The 19,854-nt window shown below is 44.4% G+C and overlaps 3 protein-coding genes across 3 annotated transcripts in view; 1 reads left to right on the forward strand and 2 right to left on the reverse strand.

The window, feature by feature from the left end:
* Window positions 1–190: 190 nt before the first annotated feature.
* On the reverse strand, window positions 191–7,183 carry RAD9B (RAD9 checkpoint clamp component B; the record flags this gene model as incomplete). Its single annotated transcript, XM_084217146.1, has 11 exons — window positions 191–584; window positions 845–1,097; window positions 1,392–1,514; window positions 2,030–2,094; window positions 2,540–2,646; window positions 4,404–4,510; window positions 4,612–4,711; window positions 5,062–5,176; window positions 5,441–5,590; window positions 6,404–6,474; window positions 7,150–7,183. The coding sequence occupies 11 exons, from the start codon at window positions 7,181–7,183 to the stop codon at window positions 459–461; spliced, it is 1,251 nt and encodes a 416-aa protein (XP_084073272.1). The 3' UTR covers window positions 191–458.
* A 697-nt stretch (window positions 7,184–7,880) lies between these two features.
* On the forward strand, window positions 7,881–12,120 carry VPS29 (VPS29 retromer complex component). The gene is made up of 4 exons (XM_084217226.1): window positions 7,881–8,052; window positions 10,195–10,386; window positions 10,557–10,792; window positions 11,102–12,120. The coding sequence occupies exons 1-4, from the start codon at window positions 8,050–8,052 to the stop codon at window positions 11,217–11,219; spliced, it is 549 nt and encodes a 182-aa protein (XP_084073352.1). The 5' UTR covers window positions 7,881–8,049; the 3' UTR covers window positions 11,220–12,120.
* A 764-nt stretch (window positions 12,121–12,884) lies between these two features.
* Window positions 12,885–19,854, reverse strand: part of KNTC1 (kinetochore associated 1) — a gene marked incomplete at both ends in the record, with an annotated part of 29,886 nt that continues 22,916 nt past the window's right edge. The window contains 15 exons of the mRNA XM_084216935.1: window positions 12,885–12,932; window positions 13,166–13,256; window positions 14,044–14,189; window positions 14,720–14,809; window positions 15,389–15,518; window positions 16,024–16,087; window positions 16,170–16,224; window positions 16,571–16,627; window positions 17,273–17,368; window positions 17,643–17,778; window positions 17,895–18,013; window positions 18,548–18,626; window positions 18,973–19,022; window positions 19,373–19,482; window positions 19,564–19,774. Coding sequence (XP_084073061.1) covers window positions 12,885–12,932; window positions 13,166–13,256; window positions 14,044–14,189; window positions 14,720–14,809; window positions 15,389–15,518; window positions 16,024–16,087; window positions 16,170–16,224; window positions 16,571–16,627; window positions 17,273–17,368; window positions 17,643–17,778; window positions 17,895–18,013; window positions 18,548–18,626; window positions 18,973–19,022; window positions 19,373–19,482; window positions 19,564–19,774 — 1,482 coding nt within the window. The remainder of the gene's footprint in view (window positions 12,933–13,165; window positions 13,257–14,043; window positions 14,190–14,719; window positions 14,810–15,388; window positions 15,519–16,023; window positions 16,088–16,169; window positions 16,225–16,570; window positions 16,628–17,272; window positions 17,369–17,642; window positions 17,779–17,894; window positions 18,014–18,547; window positions 18,627–18,972; window positions 19,023–19,372; window positions 19,483–19,563; window positions 19,775–19,854) is intronic.

Below are 19,854 nucleotides of genomic sequence, written 5' to 3' on the forward strand. Positions count from 1 at the left end.
CTTTGGAAATAGCGCACTGCCCCTGACGTGTGGTGGGAGAGACACACGGAAGGAAAAGAATAATGCAAGTCTGAAACACAAACCTTTATTTTTTTAAATGCAGTCCTGTGACAACTTTGTTTTTTCAGTTAAAGGCTGGTTCTAGAGAACCTGTAAAACCCTGAGTTCTCCCTTAACCCGAACAGCAGCGTCATGTGCCTGATGTGGTAACAGAGTTTGAATTCAGACTGAGCCTCTCTGCAATGAGAGTGTTCTGAGAGCAGAACCCCCAGCAGTTCCTGCAGAACACACGAACCCAACGGAGGCAATCGTGACCTAAATTTGTGCCATTACAAGAGCACTGACAGTTCCAGAACGTTCTGTGCTGCGGGGTCACAGCACCAGTGACAAAGGCTGGGCCTGCCCTGCGCTCCCTCCTGGGTGCTCCCCACTGTCTGTCCTTGGACCCCAACCCTGCACTACAGAACTGGGGAGCTCTGCAAGGCACCCAGCTCCTCCTCAGTGTCACTGGCTGTCACCAAACTCTGGAAGGTGTCACCAATGGCCTCCTTGTAAGAGACAGCTCCGAAGAATAAGGAGTGGAACTGGAAAATGCAATATTTGTACAGGTAAGAATTCTGTGATACAGAGTTTGGGCATTCATTATTTGTGAAGCTTTTGCCTCTCTAAGATCTTTCTCCCAGTGAAACTCACCTGCCCCCCAGCAGTGCTCCCAGCAGTGCTGGGGTTTTCCAGCTGTGCTGCTGTGACAGCTGATCCCACTGACACCCCCAGTGCACGTGGGGGTGCTCAGCAAACAGCAGCTGTGGGGTTCCACTGCTGGCACCATGGGGAGTTCCCTTACCTTGGCATAAGGAGCCTCTGTGGCCTCTGCTCCTGCTGCCTCTGCCATGGCTGCTCCTGCTCTGCCTGGCACATCCCTCTCTGTGCCTCTGGGAATATTTTTTACCTCTTGGTTTGCCAGAGCACCTGGGGGTTCTGCAGGGTCCATGCTCGGAGTGTTTCCTTTCTGCTGTGGCTTTTTGGAAGCAACTGTGACTGCATTGCTGGCTCCATCCATGGAGGTCTGGTCAGACTTATCCATGCCAGTCCTTGAGCTGGATTGGACAGAGTAGGGCAGGTTAGAGCTGGCTTTGTGTTTCACTGGAATTTCCTTATTTTCTGTTTTAAAAGATTACAGTTTTAGAGAAGATTCTCAGCAGCTTCCCTCCTGCTGCACCCAGACCCTGAGGAGATGGGAAAGCAGCAGCTTGTACAGAACATTCTCTCTTGCACCCCCTTATTGCTGTTGTTCTGCTGAGATGCTCCTGAACCCTGTAGCTCACAGTTTTGCTGTGAAAACCTGAGTTTTTCACCCTCTTAAGGCCACCTGCCCCCTCAGCCCCCATTACCTGTCCCAGGGCCGTGGGCAGCAGGCAGGCTCTGGGGAAGCTGCTTCCTTCTCAGCCTCACACAAGGTAGCCAGGATAAAGCTGGCCTCCAGCAGCAGGTCCTCAATGCTGAAAGCAATGGGTCTAAAGACAAGTATTGAGAGCAAACAGCACAGGGAATTACAGATGCTGTGGGAGGTGACAGAGATCCTGTGATTCCACCTATGGAATTAAAGAGCACCTCCTCTGAAAAGCTGCAAATCTGTATTTGCTGCTGAGGAATGAGAGAGGGGCACCTGTTAAAGATCTCACTGCTCCAATCAGCTAATGCTGTGCGGTGTCAGAGTCAAATGATAGCATTAAATGTGTAATTATTAAAATTATATTTATTCACAAAATGTATTGTTTCTTTAAAGTGCTAAATAAATAAATCATTGCCTGCAGGAGACTGAGAGCCTCAGGTGTCCAGGTAATTTATACACAGGAGCTCATCAGTCAGCACGGCTGCCGTGGCAATGCCCACGCCTGGGTTCAGTGTTTATATGGAATTACAAACTCTGGAGTGCAGGTCAGAAATGCTCTGGGTCTGAAGTGAGGATGTGCAGGTCAGTGGTCCCTGGGTGACTGCAGGGCCCCAGGCAGGGCAGCCCCACACGTACCTCCCACACCTGTCGAAGTGGATGGACACAGGAACGCTCGTGGCCTCGGAAAACGCCAGCAGGCCCTGCAGGGAAGGGTGGGGTGAAGTGCTCCTTAAACCAGAACACTGATATTGGAATGTAAGTTTATCCCAGCTGCTGTTTACTGGCAAAAAGAGGGGAAAATTCTGCTGCTTCTAAGAATGGTTGCTGTCCTTCCCTGCCAGAGCTTTGCCAGAGGAGGTTCTGCATGGAGAACTTCCCTGGTCACTTTGCTTTCCCTGGGGCAGCTGTGCTGTGTCTGCCCAGCACAGAAACCTCATCTCTGTTTCAGGAGTGTTTTGTTTGCCTTTCAAAGGATCCTGGGGTTTAAGGCTAATCCCCAGCCAGGTGGTGAAACCCTGCTGCAGTCAAGAGCGCTGGTGGGGCACAGCCCAGGGCCATTCCACAGGGACCATCCCATGTTGTCCTGGTCCAGTCAGGCAAATTAATGAGAAATGGGTTTTCTTCCCAGATAAATTCTTACTTTACCCTCAGTTCTTTAAGGCAAAATGTCACTTCAGAATCTACTCCAACTTGAAAGTAGTCAAATTCCTCTGGACTGAGCTGTATCTCAGTAAGCATTGTCCTTGAAAAGTCTGTTTGAGATAACAACAAAGTCAGGGACTCAGCAGTGAAGTTTGAACTCATCAAAGCTGTGATTGTAACCCTGAGGTTTTTATATAAGCATTGTTTGAACAAATAATTGTGTTTTTATAGTGGCTAATATTAAGAAATGTTTAGCTTATATGCATATTAGAATTAGGTAAAATCCTCAGGTTATTTGCAGGACATTGTGTAGATCTGAATGGATTTTAACAGAACCTATTCCATGTTCTGCTGTGTGATCTAACCTAACACCTGCTGCTGTTCTTGCAGATCTGCTTCTTCCACAGGCATCCATCACAAATAATATTCCCATCTGCCTATGGTTGCATGGATGGGAAGCCCAAAATGCAGCGTGACTTGAAGAGATTAATCAAAATTACTGACAATCACCAGAGCACAATGGAGGTGGACAGAGGCTCTTTGTTTTAAATTAGGATCTTTTCCTGACACAGGAAAGTGGCAGCAGGAAATTGGCTGTTCACTTTCAGGTATTCATTTTTTTATTACCATGAGGCGACTCTGTGGCTGTCCCTGGGTGTGTGAGGAGAAAGTGAAAAGGCAATTTCCTGGCATGTGACAGTCCTGGAGAGCTCAGAGAAATTCCACAGCAGCATGAGCTGCTCCCGGCAAGGCCAGGCTGCCAAGGAAGTGCTCCAGGCTATCCCCACTCTTCCCCTTCTCTGCTGTTTTATCTCCCAGAGTTCAAACAGGCTCCTGTAAGAGGCTCCTTGTGGCTGTGGCAGGGGGGGATGGTCACACAGTGCAGCTGTGGCTGAGCTGTGGGGTGGGCAGAGGGTGTGAGTGCTGTGGAACCCCCAGGCCTGGCAGCTCAGGGGCTCAAAGGACACAGGAGGGGCTGCAGGCAGGGAGATTCACAGCCCCTCTCACTGCCCCCCTCCCCTCCCTCCCTGGGCTCTTGGTGTCTCTTTACTCTTGTACCATTTTTCTCTTTATTTCTTACAATAGTCCTGGTAAGTGAATGTTTCTAAAGTCACCAGACGTGTCATTCAAAATGCAATCTCTGCATTCTCAGTAATTTCTGCTCTGTTTCACTCCGGCCAGTTTCTGCCACTTGATCCTTGTCTTAGCCTGTTCCCAGCTCAGTTCCCAGCCCTGAGCTCTTCCCCCCAGCTTTGGTCACAAGTATGAAAAGCATCTCTTTATTATATGATATTTAAGAACCTCTACTTCAAAACCACAATTTCATCTTCCAAATTGGAGTCACACCCCAAGAGTCTCCAGCTCGTTCTCCACCTCCTGGAGATGTGACCATGGCATAACAGTGCAGGGCTTGCTGACACTCTGTGCTGTCCTCAGACTAAAATATACTCTCTAATGATATCAATTCTATAATTGTGGCATTCAGATTTAAATAGTTCTTTTTAAAACATAAAATTATCCCCTTTTTCCTGGCAGTTGCCAGGCTGCTGCTCTTGCAGCACAGTAATTACCTCTTTCAAAGCCTACAGCAAGTGGCATAATTTATTTCAATTGGCTGCTCAGTCTGAGATCTGCCACTGACACCAGAAGATGTTTCAATTTATTTAAATTTATTTAATTTATTAAAACCAGAGGGTGGCAGCATGACTTAAAATCTCTCTCTAAAATGTTCTGTTAAAAATGTCATTCAGCCATAAAATTCATCCCACATTTATGTCGTGACAGTTATTATTCCTGGAGTTCATCTCAAAAAAAAAAAAAAAAGTTAAAAAGCACAAGTATTGGTTCACATTTTGAATTTCCTTACCCGTGTCTTCCTCAGTGTAACTCTTGAAACAAACTTTCATTGGAGTTACTGACAGGGTTATTTCTTCCTGACTGGTTGGGAAGTGGATCATCACATCAGCCAGCAGCCTATAAAATGTCATTCAACACTAAAATAATTCTGTCTATGACTATTTAGCATTTGTTACATTAGAAAGTAAAACTCAAAAAAAAATTTCTGTGTTTGTTACCTGGAGTGGACTTTAAGAATGTTTGGACACATGTGCTTTGCAAAAACTGCCTGCAAGGGATCACACTCCTGAAATGTCAGGTTGTAGGTTTTTACAACACCTGAGTATGAAGGAAATGAACAAAAATCAGTGCTTGGCTGTCATTTTAGTTGTTTGTTTGTTTTTTTAATATTAATTGTTCAATAGAGGAAGTAACCAAGAGACTTAGCCCAGCTATATGGAAATAAATCACCACAAACAGGCAAAGGGATCCACCTGGCATCTTAGACTCCCTCCATCCCATGAGTTGTGCCGGGACAGCATCCGAGGCTTTTAAGGATCCACAAGAAATAAACCAACAAGTGGAGAGGTGGGAAACAGCCCCAGGAATTAACTGGTAAAATGACAGAAATGGGAGGGGAATGCAGAACACAAACCCTGCAGCTCTCTTTCACTGCCCTGGGAGCTCACCGTGCCTGCAGAGCAGCTGGAAGGTGACGTGCTGCTCACTGGGGCTGGTGGAGATGCTGCATTTCTCCACATTCCTTTCCAGCACATTTACACATCTAAACACAGGGAGAACTGACTGAAAAACAAAACAAAACAAAACAAAACAAAACAAAACAAAAAAAAAAAAAAAAAATCAGTGCAGAGGTTGCTCCCTGAACAGCTTTGCAATAAATACAATTTCCCTGGGTTTGTACCCTGGTTTATCTCAAGCTGCTGCTCTTAAGGCTTCCCCAAACTGCTCTGGGGACACTGGGAGAGCCAGGCTGATCCTCACCCACCATAATTTCAGCTGGAAATGGGGTTAATTTGCTGCTGTGTGTAACAAGTCACTAAAATGTACCTTAATTATCAATTTACAGGGGAGGGATAACTGCTTCTCCTTCTGACAGGGCTGGGGCACAGCTGTCCAGCAGTAATGCTGGAAAAACATGGATGAGAAGAACACACAGGCATATGCTGACCTCGAGGAATTCACTGATCTTAAGGCAAGCTGGAAATGGAATCACAGAGGCATTAGGGCTGGAAAAGACCTCCAACATCACTGAATTCAACCACTGAGGGAACAGAAGTAAAATAATTTATTAACTCAAAACTTGAACCTTTCAAAAAGAGCCTCCTCTGGGCTTCAATGCCACCAGCAAACCTGGAAATTTACATCTCAAAATTATTTTAAAAAATTTAGATATGCATTTTTATTTTAATTTTTAAAATAGAAATAATTGAGTTACCCAAACAACCAGAGCTCAGCTTGTGTTTGGGGCATTTGAGGGGCATGATCCATACAGATGAGCAAAGACACCTCAAAAATTCCCCAGGTATAAAATATCTCCACTTGTGATTTTCCATCCTCCCAGTGAGCCAAGGAGAGCTGATCACTTTTACCTCTGGAGAAAATACTAATTCTGCTGGAAATGGTGTTTGATTAATCAGAGGCACTAATGGATGTGATCTTCCTGTTGAGTCACAACAGTACAAAACATGTTGTTTTCAGAGGCAGCTCCTGTGTGGTACAAAACTCAAACCTTGTGACCTGTGACAACAGAACTGAACCCCGGGGCACTAATCCAGATGTCCTGGACAGCAAAAAATCAAAGGACTTTAGGGCATAGTAGGAATGAAATCTTCCACAATGCAATCTGCATAATTAAAATCACAGAAAACATGGCATGTGTCCATATTGAAAGTGGAGGGAGCTGAGAATGTGATGACTGAAAGGCCCCTGTAGGAAAACACAATATCCAATTGTATAGATAATGGGCTTATACTATAGATTTTTAAATTAGAAGAAATAAAATTCACTTACACCTTTTTCTACGGGGTCAAACCAAAATTCATCACTAATCCGTGCTATGGCATGTATTGCTCTTCCAAACACTGCCAGGGAAAAAAACCACTGCAATATGCATTCTAAATTAAAATATCAGATAAAAAGGTGGCACTGCACGTTCTCCAGAATAATCCAAGAAGAAGCATTACAAATTCTTACACATTTGAAAGAAAATGGATGGTAGAAACTGTTATTTTTTCTCTTTAATTAAAATTTTAATTCTCCAAACCCTCAATGGTTTGGGAAGCTGCCTCTGATGAGGCATTTCGGATGTCCCTTTGCAGCACCTGGAGTTACGACAAATTAGGTCAATCAGACAAAACTCCACCACCGGGGCTAGAAATGACATTTAGCAGGGGGAAAGCCCGAGAAGCAAGGGGACATCTGGAGAGATGGAATCCTACAATACGCAGCGGCTCCAGCAGAGGCCTCGCGGATCTGCCTCCCGCAGAACGGAGCGGAGCTGTGCCCCGGAGGCGCACGGGGGACACGGAGCCAGGCCCGGCCATGTCCCCCTGGCTGTCCCCAATCCTGCCCATCCGAACGAGCCCCGCCGCGCACGGCCCGCACAACGCCCGGCCCCGCCTGCTGAGGGAGAGGCGGATCCCCCGCTCCGCTCCGCTCCCGGCGCTCCTGTTCCGCCCAGGGCCGTGCCGGGCGTGTCGCGTTCCCGGTGTCCCGCACCGATCCCCGCGTGTGCCGGGCTCGCCGGGCCCCGGTACCTCGGAGCTGCGCCCCCCCGAGCACGCACTTCATGGCCGCCCCCCCGCTCCCCTCACGGCCGCGGAAGGCGGGAAACGCCGTGAGGGAGGAGCGCGCGCCGCGCGGAGCCCCGGATGTGGAACCCGGGGATTGTGAAATTACGGAAATACGGAATTGTGAAATTGTGGAATTATGGAATTGTGAAATTATGGAATTAGGGATTGTCCCGAGTTACCCGCAGGGATCTTCAGTCCAACCCCTGGCCCTGCACAGACACCCCAACAATCCCACCCTGTGGGAGCATCGTCCGGCCTCTCCTGGAGCTCTGGCAGCCTCGGGCTGTGCCCAGCACCCTCTGAGGAGAACCTTCCCCGATATCCAACCGCACAGCCCCGACACAGCTCCAGCCGCTCCCCGGGCCCCGTCCCCGTCCCAGAGCAGAGACCGGAGCTGCCCTCGGCAGCACCAGCTCAGGGACAGAGCCGGGAAACGCCCCCGGCCCAAAAGAAGAAAAGGGCTGAGCATGGCACTGATTAGCATAGGAGGCAAGAGAATCATTACCAATAGAATACTAATTAATAATGTAACTATGTAACTTGTAGCCAATGAACATCAATTCTTCTGTTTCCTGAAATGCATAAATAGTAAAAAGAACTGTTAGTTGGGGCGTTTGGTTTGTGGGAGCCCACGGAGCGCCCAGGCTTGCGCAACTCTGAAATAAATAATCAGTGTTTGTCTCTCTGTCCCTCTCTCTCTCCTCGTTATCGGCTCGTTTCGCGGACAGCTCTCGTTTCACCTGTGTAAAAACCCAGCCGGCGGAATGCGGCACGGACGCGTTCGGTGCTCTGTTGTCCCTTCGCGGGCGCCGTAGCGGGGGCGGCGGCGGGCGGTTCCGGGAGGGCCGGAGCGGAGCGGGCGCGATGGTGAGAGCGGGGGGACCCCGGGAACCGCTCGGGACCCCCCGGGACCCCCGGACACGCCGGAACCCCCGGCACGGCCACAACAGCCGAGCCCGACCCGGCCGGGCTGGGGGAGAGCGGGCGGGAGGGCGGTCCCCAGCTGAGGCGAGGCCCCCAGGGGGGTGCGGGCCGGGCCGTGACTGCAGGATCTCCTTTTATAATTTGTATTAATTTTATCGTAATCGCATTAATTTTTTTTAATTATTTAACGCTTCTTTCATAACATCGACAATTCATTAATTATTATTTGCCCGTTCATTTGGCTGTGTTTTCTCTTCTGTTGCTTCCTCTCGTTTAACATTGATCATGTTCCGCCCTGTTTCTCATCCCCTGCAATCAACTCCTTCATTCCAATCAGGCTGGGCACAGAGTAAGTCACTCCTTGGCTCTCGCTAACACCCCTGGGAAGGGCTCCTCGTGTTCCTCCGTGCCACTGGCAGCTGGCTCTGATGAATTTAGGGGCTGCTGGCCAACCCACTCCCCAAATCACACCCGAAATTCAGGTGTTTTATCATTTGTCACCACTGCTTTAAGCTCTAGATACGCGTGGTGATTAAACCCTTGGTTGGTTTGGTTCCTGCAGATTGCTGAGCTTTTCTGTGATGAATGGGAGCAGAAATGGGGATTTTGGGGAAGTGTGGGGCTGGCATTTGTCAGCACGGGGGATGTGTGTGCTGGGAGCACACGCTGCTGGCTCGGTGGGGTGTGTGAGTGGCAGGATAATGTTATTAACCATCAAATCCATAACTGGTACTGCACACTTAAGTCCCTTAAGCAGCAGTAAAATAATCTATTGCCAGTTACTAATCTAAATCACTGTTACCCACTTGTTACTCATCAAAGACCATCAGAATTGTCTTTCTTTCCCCCTCTCCTGGTTTTATTTTGTATTGGTTGCTCATTGATTAAAAAGCTTTTGTATTGCTTTACCAGTACTTTCAACCATCTGTCTCCAGAGGGGTTTGATGGTGGCACTGAGATGTTCTTAATATAAAAAAAACCCCCTAAACCAATCAAAAATACAACCCAAGCTCCCTCTGCCTTCTTGAGGACTGTTAGCCTGAAGGTAACTGCATGGCCTAAAAACCCATTGGGAAAAAAAAATCTTTAAAAATACAATTTCCTAGCCTAGTTATATTTGTTTCTGGAAATAAATCTGGGCTGTGTCCTTTACAAACACATTTCAGGGTGTCACTTTAGTAAATGCCTCACTAACATGAAGTGGAAGATAAAAATCTCTTTAATTTGGAGCCATTCTTTGAGTTCCTAGGGCTGAGTGTCTCCAGATCCTGGGTTTTCCCAGAGCAGTGCCATAACATTCCCTGCTTTATAAAGCTTCTCATGCCCTTTTTGCACAATTAATTTGCCCTGTGTTGCTTGCATTATTGCTTTATTTGCAGATTTAAAGCCTGTGCTGTTAAGCCATGGCCTTGCATCATCTCAGTCCTTAATTTTGAAGCCCCCCACTACATTTTTATTCTGGCATCTGAAACTGTAAATGTGTAGATGTGGTGACAGGAGCACTGTGCAGTAACCTGGATTGGCCTCTCTGCAGTGCCCTGTTTGTATTTTGTTATTATTTTTTAGCCTTGTTCAGTTTTCAGTGGTTTCTACCATGTGGACTCTGAACATGCTTCCTCTTCTGGTCAGCTATTAACACATGTTGCAAATTTGCTGCTTTTTAAAAATATTTTGGGGTTTTTTTTAGTCAGGGGAAAGAAACTTGGTTTTAAGAGAAGTGGCTCTAGTTTAGCCAGGTCTGAGAGAGAAAAAACAGTGGGATGCTTTATGGCAGTTCCCAAATTTGTGTCAAATGCATCAGGTAATGCAACAGGAATATGTTACCTTGCACTGCTGGCCTTCAGCAGCAAACCACAAAGAATTCTGCAGAGCTGTGTTTGAACAGCCCCCTCTGCTCACGGCCTGGCAAAGCCCCTGGTTCCCCATGGAGCAAAATCCCCTCCCTGTTCCATCCTCACTGCAGCAGCTCTTGGGTCCAAGTGCCAGGCTGTGCCTCTGCAGGGGACACTGCAGTGCTGGCTGTGCCCTAACCCCTGTGTGTCCCCTCTCTCCCTGTGTGTCCCCTCTCCCCTGCTGCCCCTGAAGTTGGTGCTGGTGCTGGGTGACCTCCACATCCCCCATCGCTGCAACAGCCTCCCGGCCAAGTTCAAGAAGCTGCTGGTGCCTGGCAAGATCCAACACATCCTGTGCACAGGGAACCTCTGCACCAAGGACACCTATGACTACCTCAAGACCCTGGCTGGGGATGTTCATGTTGTCAGAGGGGACTTTGATGAGGTAGTGTCTGGTTTTTTTTGGAGTATCCTTTAAGTTTTTTGCATTTGGAGTTCATTCAATTAAATTGGTGGAATGAGTTCCTGAGCTCTCCCCTTCTGGGGGGTGCAATAGGGTTGGGTTTAAATAGAAATCTGTCTAATCTGGGTTTGATTTATTTTCTTTATCTTTAGAACCTGAATTATCCTGAGCAGAAAGTTGTGACTGTTGGACAGTTCAAAATTGGGCTGATTCATGGCCATCAGGTGATCCCCTGGGGTGACATGGCAAGCCTGGCACTGCTCCAGAGGCAGTTTGATGTGGACATCCTCATTTCAGGGCACACACACAAATTCGAGGCATTTGAACATGAAAATAAATTCTATATCAACCCAGGATCAGCTACAGGAGCCTACCATGCCTTAGAGAAGTAAGTGAATATTGGGAGGATTTTTTTGTTTGTTTTTTGTTTTTCTACAAAACTGAACTACAAACTCCTGAGGGTTAATATTTCTGATTTAAATGGCAGGGAGAGGATAGTTAAGAGTTGTATAACCCACACAGCTGTACTTGCTCAGTCTTCTGGACTGAAAGATGAAATGCTCACAGCCTCAGATCTCTGTGCTGTACTTACAGAATTAATTCCCATTTTTCTTGAAGTGATTTCTGCTGAATAGTGGTAAAACACTAAGGGGGTTATAGACACACAATCACTGTGAATTGTTTCCTCTCTTTCCAGCAACATCATTCCTTCATTTGTGCTGATGGACATCCAGGCTTCTACAGTAGTTACATATGTCTATCAACTAATTGGAGATGATGTGAAGGTAGAAAGAATTGAGTACAAGAAATCCTAAAAAATGTTTTTGCTTGTCTGGTATTTTTACCATCTCCTTCTGAACTGCAAGTTCCAAAACTTGCTTGCTTGTTTACAGCCCTGCACTGTCTCTAACAGCTCAACAATGTAACTTCTTGTCATGAATTTAAACACCCTTGTGTTTGCTTTTCTCTGTATGATTTGTAAAATATTCCATTAAGATAACTGTCTAAGTACTGTTCCTTAATGTAATAAACTCCACTTCATAGAAAAGCTGAGCCTGGTGAGGTGTTGTTGGGGAAGAATGCAGCAGTTGTGGTGGTTTGGTGTTCCCCTTCTAAGGGATGTTTGGACAGGGCTGGAACAGAGATTGAGGGCTCTGGGACCAGGCTGGGTCTGCTCCAGAATCCAGTTTAGATTTAATTGTCTCAATTTAACATTCTCAACTAAGTTCAAGGAGTAAAATGGCTTGATAAACTCTGAAAGGATTACAATTACCTGGTAATTTCACTGTAGTTTGAGTCTTTCTTTGATCAAAGCACTTTCAAATCTCCCTGTGCTTTCATGAGTGATGATCTCATTCAATCTATAACCAGTGAGGAGAGGTTTTCCTTTATTTGTGGCTCACATCTGACACTCCACTTCTTGTGCTCTTTGCTTCATGCACAGAGGCTCTCAATGATGGAATTCCATGTGACTCTTAAAGCTGCTGAAGATAAATCTGGATTGTTCCAGGAGCAGCACCTTGTGGCTCCTGTTCCCACAGCTGCAGGGACCTGAATGTATTTAACAGCTCCCCTTTCTCACAACTGCTGTAACTTTCCAACAAAACAGATTTTTGGCTTTGCCTCCCCCAGCAGAATGTTTAGGATGGGGGCAGTTTCCTTGGCCTTTGGATTATGACTTTTCCATCAGCTGGAACCCTTCTTTCTGTGTCATGAGCTGACTGAATGACTCATTTCTATTCAAAATAAATCTGCTTTGCCCTGGATAAAAAGACATTTCAGGCTGGTGTCTCAAGAACCTCTGACTTCATGCAGTCAGAGCAAAGTTGAAAACCTTGGCATGTGATATTCAGGGAATGCCATTGACTGGAACATCAATTTATTGACAAACTCAGAATTAAGAGGTTTATAGAATATTGTAAGGGGCCAAAATAGAAGTTTATTTCTTTTTAATTTACATTGTAAGGCTAAAATTGACACACAAGTTAGTTTGTTTTGACTATAAGGCCAAAATTGATACATAAGTTTGTAAAGTTACACTTACAGTTTGTCTACAAAGTATTTTACATGAACCACAGCCCTGCAGTTTTAGAAAAGTTTATCACAGTGATGACAAGGTTCTGTTGCTGTGGATGACATCTCAGAGTGCTCCTGACAGCAGGCCTGAACATGGGAAACAGAAATATGAACAGAAGGAAAGGAAACAAACTTAACTCCTTCCCAAAGTTAAAGTGCTGAGTATGAACTGATGACTCCAAACAGGAAATTCTGCTGTGAGTCTGAACTGGTTTTGTGGGGGTGGAGAATGGAGGAGAAGCAGCCTAGAACAGCTGGGAAAATGTGGAGAGGTTGTGGATGCCCCTGGTAAAAGCTCTGGGGTTTTAGCCTGATGTTCTTCTGAGCAGTACAAGAGTTGTGAATGCACAGCCCAACCTCCTGCCAGGAGAGGGAGGAGGGAAAAGGGGAAATCTCAGCCTAATTTATGGCACTTCCAGGACACAGGACCCCTCTGATCCATTCAGGTACATCTGGAAGGTCAAAGAACAACATTAATAGGGCTTAGGAAAATGGGATGTGATGCAGGACACAGAAGTGGTTCAGGTAAAATGAATAATTTGAATTAATGAAGGGATATTTTATTACATACAGTACATGTTACTAAAGTAGATCAGCTAAGGAGTATTCTTGCAAGAAGTTGGGTGAAAATCTTTAGAGAAGAAGGAGAAAATACTGCCTGAGGAGGAGAGATGGTTTGTTTTACCTGCAGAAGATGAGATGCTGGGACATCTGCCAGAGCAGGGTTTCCACATTTCTTTTGATACTCTTGAATCAGGGCTGTTGCATCATCAAGGCTGTAAGAGGAAAAAGCTGATCAACTTTGTCAAATTAAACTCTCTAAAAAGCCAACAATTCAGACAACAGAAGTAAAAATCCAAAGTTTGATCCCATAGCTTTAGGTCAGATGGGCCCTGTCATTTCCAAGTAGAGAAAACAAGCCTGGCCTTTTCCTTGGGGCTGTTAATAAAATCAATAAATCCAGAATTTCAATGTTTCTTGGCTCCTGTCCCAGTCTCAGTGTGGGATCAGTGGTAACAGTGCCCTGCAGTCCCCAGGGCTGGGCTCTGAGTGTGCCCAGGTGTGAGAGGAGCCCAGGTGCTCTGAGTCCCCAGGTGAGTGGGGCCCAGCCCAGCCCCCTTTGTGATTTCAGTGGAGCACAAGAAGAGATTTTAGTTCCTGAAAACTGTGGCAAAACCACCAATTCCTAAGGCTTCAGTACAGGCAGCTCATTTATTTTTTTCTGAATGTTTTCATTGCTGAAGCTGTAACTCTGAGCTGGATTCACCTAAAGGTAAGGTCAAGGTTTTGATTATTTCACTCTGGTTGCTTCTATTTTAACTGCATTTGATCTGCTGCTAGTCCAAGCTTAACAATCTGTTACTTGGTCTTGAGTGGCTGTAAAACTCTATCCTAGTGAGGTGAAATTTATTTCTTTATTAACTTAGCAATACTTAAAATCCTTGGAGACTAAGTATTAGAAAACCTCCATGACTTCAAACAAAGGAAAATTAAATAAAGCTGAGATTTAATTCTTGCACTTGCTACCAGTTACACCTGGTTTTTTACCATTTATTAACTTACCAGTTGTTTTTGGCAAAATAATCCACCAGCTCTTTTATTCTGTGGGTGTTTATCAGGTGTTGCTTTAACAGTGGATAATATTTGGTTTTCCAGAAGTGTTCATAGAGCTTCTCATTGATGATACTGTCCAAAACCAAACAGCTGATCTGTAGATTTAAGTGTTAGTAATGAAAAGTGTTAATATTTTAGACAAGAGATTTTACTTCTGAATGGAAAGAGCTCATAGTTTCCATACTGGATTCCATAGAGAATAGGGTTTTTTTTACATTTTTGTAAGTGCTGTGAAATGGCAGATTTTATGAAAACTGATCCCAGATTAAGAGAGGGAAGTGAGTTAAATTTGGCCATGGGGAGGCAGCTCAAGGCAAGGCAAAAGTGCAGTTTCCTAAACCCTTTGGCCTTTTAGCTTCAAATATTTATTTAGGAAAAACCAGGTGGTTCTGCTGCCCTCCAAACAGGGACAGCCCAGAACGTGGCACTGGGTATGTGCAAAAAGTTTCTCAGTTGCACAACATAAATAAAAATGCATTTTACAAGTATTCTACATTTTTTGAGCATTTAAAGTCAAGTAAGGCTGGATAAGATCAGAGGAGAGAGAAAAGAAGGTTCTGTGAACACTTTTCTATCAAAAAAGCCTCCAAGTCAAAGAGAAGTGAAGTGAATTTGATTTATTCACCTGGGAAGCAAATGCTACCAGTTCTCCAGTGTCCATGTGTTCATCCAATTGTTGTAGCACAGTTTCTTTCTTACAGGTTGATAACAAACCCTTGGGAAAATAAGTTACAAAACATTATTATTCTGTGATTGATTAAAGCAGGAACACCCCCTTCAGAATAAGGGCAGAATGCAGGGCAGAAATTAATGGAAACAAATGAGAGGAGCAGGGAAAATGTCAAGGTTCATGGATGGTGAGGACATGACTTTAAGGCAGAAGGTTTCTATCAGAGCTGGTGCATATCAAACAGCTTCCTTGGAAGTCAGGAGCTTTCAACTCAACACCTTCCAAAGCAGGATTCAGTGCTTTTCTTACCATCTGCTCTGGCTTGGGTTTTACTGGGTTTTTTCCCCCCCACATGCTTTATGGGTGGGATCTCATAAAACATCCTCAAATTCTCTAAAGGCAAAGTCAGATGACAAAGCCACTGGGGATGACTGAAATTTTAAAAGAAAAAGGAGGAAGTGTTCACATGATCCCTTTAGAAGTCTTTGAGGGTGGCAGATGTTGAGCATTTATCAGCAGGGATGTGTTGAAATTAACTGGAATTCACCTTTGACTGCTCTGGTGAGCAGGACATGCTTGAGGGCATCTCCCTTGCAGAGACAGGACACAAAACTTCTGATTTACCTGAATATGCTGCTCTCTCTTCTCAGAGTGAGGAATGACCAAGAGGCAGCCCAGGGCAAAAGCTGGGAGGTCCAGCTGGGTGTATTGTTTAGCAATTCCAACAATATCCAGGTCAGCCAGGACAGGACACCTTCAAGAGACCAGGAAGGAAGTTCTCAGCTGTGATTTGTTTAACTGGATGGCTCAGTGCTGTCAGCAAAACTGCCCTGAGATTTGGAAGTCAGGTAGGACAACACATTTCTACCTCACATTAATTCCAGAAATGGCCAAGCAAGTTGAAGTTTCACTGAATACAAACCTGTGAGGATTTTCTAAAACCCCAAATCACAGCTCCAGTTTCTCTAAGCAGCCCATTCTGAGGGCAGTTGTTGGCCACATGCCCAGAGCAGAGCTTTGGCACAGATGTGTCTGCACAGCAGTGTAGGATCCCTCTCCAGACAATCTTCAGGGTCCCTCCCAACCCAAACCTAATTTATTGCCCAGCTAACTTTGGTTCAAGTTGGGCTCTCTGAGCTCTGGTGGGTGTTTTGAGCATTGTGGCACTGAAATAAGGAAACAATGAGCTTCTCACACTGCAAAGGCAGTGCAGGCCTGGCTCATGCAGAGAATGGGCTGGGGCAGGGCTGTGAGCTCACCTGAGCAGGAGCACAAAGCACTCCCTGCACTCCTGCAGCTGCCTGGGGCTTGGTGGGCACGAGGCTGAGAAAGAAAGAAAGAGAACAAGGTGGAGTAAATCTACAACTAAGTTACTCCAGGAGCAGGGCAGGGAGTACAACCCTACCTGTGAGGAAGGGGGACAGGACCACGCTGCGCCAGGCTCGGCTGAAGCTGGGAATCTGATGGCAACAAAGATTTTTTTTCAAAGAACTTTGAAAAGTTACAGTCAAAACCAGGTGTAACCAAATGTATTATAAACACAGACACCCTGACCCACTGCACCTGGAGGAAACCTGTCAATATTCCATTTTATTTATCCTGATTTATTCCCTAACATTGCTTTCCTTAGCTCAGAGTCTAAGATTAAGGAATATTCTTACTGATTCTGTCTAATGTTTACTGATATATTGCATTGTCATAGAAATAATAGCAATTCAAAAAGAATCTTTCCATGGCTGACATACAAACACTCCAAACTCCTGTTAAGTGAAGAAAAAGATGAGGAACCAGACAATATTTGCTCACCTCCCATAATGAAGGAATCCCAGTAATTGCAATCAAAACTCTTCTTAGATACTGAATCTGGAAGAAGAAAAATAAAATCAATTCCTCTGGTGTTTCTGAAGATTTGGCAATAATGTACAGAACTGCATTTAGCTTGTTTTGTCTGCAGCATGCAAACTCAGAGTTTCTCAAGGTACCTGTGTTCCTTTGACACCTATGGAAATTTGCTTTGTAGTTTAGTAAATTAAATTATCAGCCACACTGCCAGGTACATCTGTTACCTCCTCAGGTGCAACAACTTTACAGAATGTTTGACAGTCACAGGCAATTAGGATTCTGAATGGCAACAATCAGGATTTCCATCATCATAAATACATTTCAGGGCTCAAGTATATATGTACACACATGGAAATACATGTGTGCACAGTTTGTTTATATTTGCACACAGGAATGTGCCTATTATGTTATAAATTGATAATAATATGAAAATTTTCTTCATATTATTACAATAGGATTTATTCTGAAAGGCTTTTAAAAAAATGAAAGTATAACAATTTAAGATCAAAATTCAAATTCCTCAAATCTTCACCAGTTTAGTATCTCAGAGTTCAGAGTAACCATGGTTTGTAATTTCAGTATCTATCCTGTTCTTCACAAATCACTGGACAAACCCAACCTTTTTGTCCCCTTGCTGCAGGATTTCATCCTTAAAAAATTCCTTACCATATTGAAGCCCAGGAGTTTCTGTAGGAGGCCATTCCAGAGCTGGGGATCATAGACTTGGTATTCTAAACTCAGCTCTGTCACCAGTCTCACAGCCTGAAGGGGAGCAAGGACATGCTGCATTTTAACAGAAATTCATCATCTTCCAACCTTTCCAAGCCACTTCCAAAATTATTGCACACATGGGAGGAACAAAACCTAGACCATCAAAATGTGGTATTTTATTTTCTAATTGTAGAAAGGGGTAAAGCTTTTATCTGTCATTTCCAGAGTACATGCAAGAAAAATGTTTAGAAAAGCCTGTGCTTTGCAGAGGGGTGTAAATTCACAGAGGGTGTAACAAAATTTACAAAAGATTTCAAAATCCTACCCTGGGTTCGTGACTGTGGTTCTTCCACAGCCCTTTAATCATGCCTTCCTTGGGGCTCTTGTGGAATGATTCATAAGTGTATGGAATATTCAAGATCTCAAACTCTGCCAGATAAATGCAGCACTTCAGAAAATACCTGTGAAAATAAACCCCCCAAAGCAGGAGTTCAGTGATGTTTATAATTTAATCCACATATCCAAGCTCAGGATAAGACTGCAAAGTGTCCTTTAATGTGTAAAAAATTCCTCTTACTTGACTTTCTCAATGGGTTTCTTGAAGAGTGATTCCACAGTGTTGGTGTCTGCCAGGTAGAGCAAACACCTGAAGGCTCTGGTCCTGTGAGCAAATGTCAGCTGGGTGTCACCAAAGGGCTGAGGGGGAAAACACAGTCCCAAAGTCACAACTACTGGCTGAACAACTGGAAAGGATCATCCCAGGGGTATAAAAGCCTCTACTTTTCTAGATTTCAGACTGTTCATACAGGCAAGAAAAATATCTGTGATATATAGTAGCACAGATGTAATTAGGTGTGGAAAAACTGGAGGTTAAGGTTCTGCTGAAACAATTTTACCACTCTGCTTTCATTCCACCCAAAGTGAGCCAATGTCTTACACCAGCTTAAGGCACACTCTAGCAAAAGTTTCATGAAGTTGTTTCAGATAATATCAGCAATAGGTTTAGAAAAGCCAGAGTTCAAGGACTGCTCTTGAGAGTAAATAGCAAAATTCAATGAAAATCAGTTTTAAGCAAAGGTTGGTGAAGGGAGGAAAACACAGAGCTCACACAAATCCCAAACCATCCAAAACACAGAGGCAAAGGCCAAGAGTTGAAGCTCTTGCAGTAAAGCAGACAGCCTTTGATTTTAATAAGAGATAAAAAGCTAAAACAAGAATTTAGCAACTCACAGATGTGTCAGATGTTGTAATTGCAAAAAGCATTCTTGAGCTGTAATCCATAGGGCGAGACTGGAGCAGGTAAATAACCCTGCAAAAATGGGTTTGTTTTTAATGCAGGAACAGCTACTGAAATACTGCTCACAACTGTCATTTAAATGTGAATATTTCACTGTCAAAAAGAGAGCAAGGATATTAAAAAGGAGGGGAAAACCTCCATAAAGCTCCTCTTCAGAACTTCCAGATGTAAGTTATTGTCAGTGGGGTTTTGTGGTATAAATAAATATTGGATGATTCAAAAGTGATGTCAGCAGAAAGTAAAAATAAGAACAGTGAGCTCTGAATCATGCACCCACTGTTGGGTTTCTTGCAAAAGCCATTTTTAACTGGTTAGTTAAAAATAATTCACCATATTACAGGTAAGAGAACACACACACCTTCTGAGCTCTTCATCCTCCTGTACATCTCCAAAGATTTCTTGGGTTTTCTTTAAAAAGAAATGAAAATTTAGATGAGTTTTCCACATAGTTTGGATAAACAGCTGGGTCATATCCCTGCTTAAAGCAGTGTTTGATGAGGCTGATGTATTTACAACTGCTTTTCTCCTTCAAGCTGGCTGCACTAAAGGGAAGGTTTGAATTTACTCAGAAGGGAAAACATTTCAAATCCTTCTCCCCACATCCACTGCTGTGTTATTTCAGGGAAGTACTAAAATACATTCATGGGTATTACAGGCAGTTTGTACAGAACAACCTCAGGTTTCTTGAACAAGTGGAGGAAAAAAAGCCCATCTTTTATATAATTGGTCATTTTCCTTCAAAGCCCAAAGTTTCTTACCCCTGGGGGTGGTGTGCTTGGACACAGCCATTTGGCCAGCAGCTTGTCACAAATTTTGTTCATGTCCAAGTTGTTAATCTCAGCAATCTCCTTAGCTGCCACGTGGATATCTACAGCAAGAGGTGCAGAAAATGTTATTTCCAAAGCAGAGCTGGGTTTTTTTTAAAGAGCTTCTCTTTGCTCAAACTCACCTGGATAATCTCTGCCAGCTGGATTTTGGAACCTCTGGTCTATGCTGTGGTGTTCATACAGTAAAACAATCAGATTTGCTGGTTTCCCAATGGATTTTAGATGCTCCCCAGTGTTCAAGTTTTTTGTTATCAGGACATTTTCTGTTGCTGCTCTCTTATACTGCAAGTGTAAGTTCTTCTGGAGGACTTCTGCTTTCTCATGAGGTTCATCCTTTAGCAAAACACCAGAGTTTTACATAAAAAAGCCTCTTTTACTCAAAAGCACAAGAAAAATCATCTTTTTACAGACTG

Source organism: Fringilla coelebs, assembly GCF_963513975.1.
Source record: "Fringilla coelebs genome assembly, chromosome: 17".
NCBI lineage: Eukaryota > Metazoa > Chordata > Aves > Passeriformes > Fringillidae > Fringilla > Fringilla coelebs.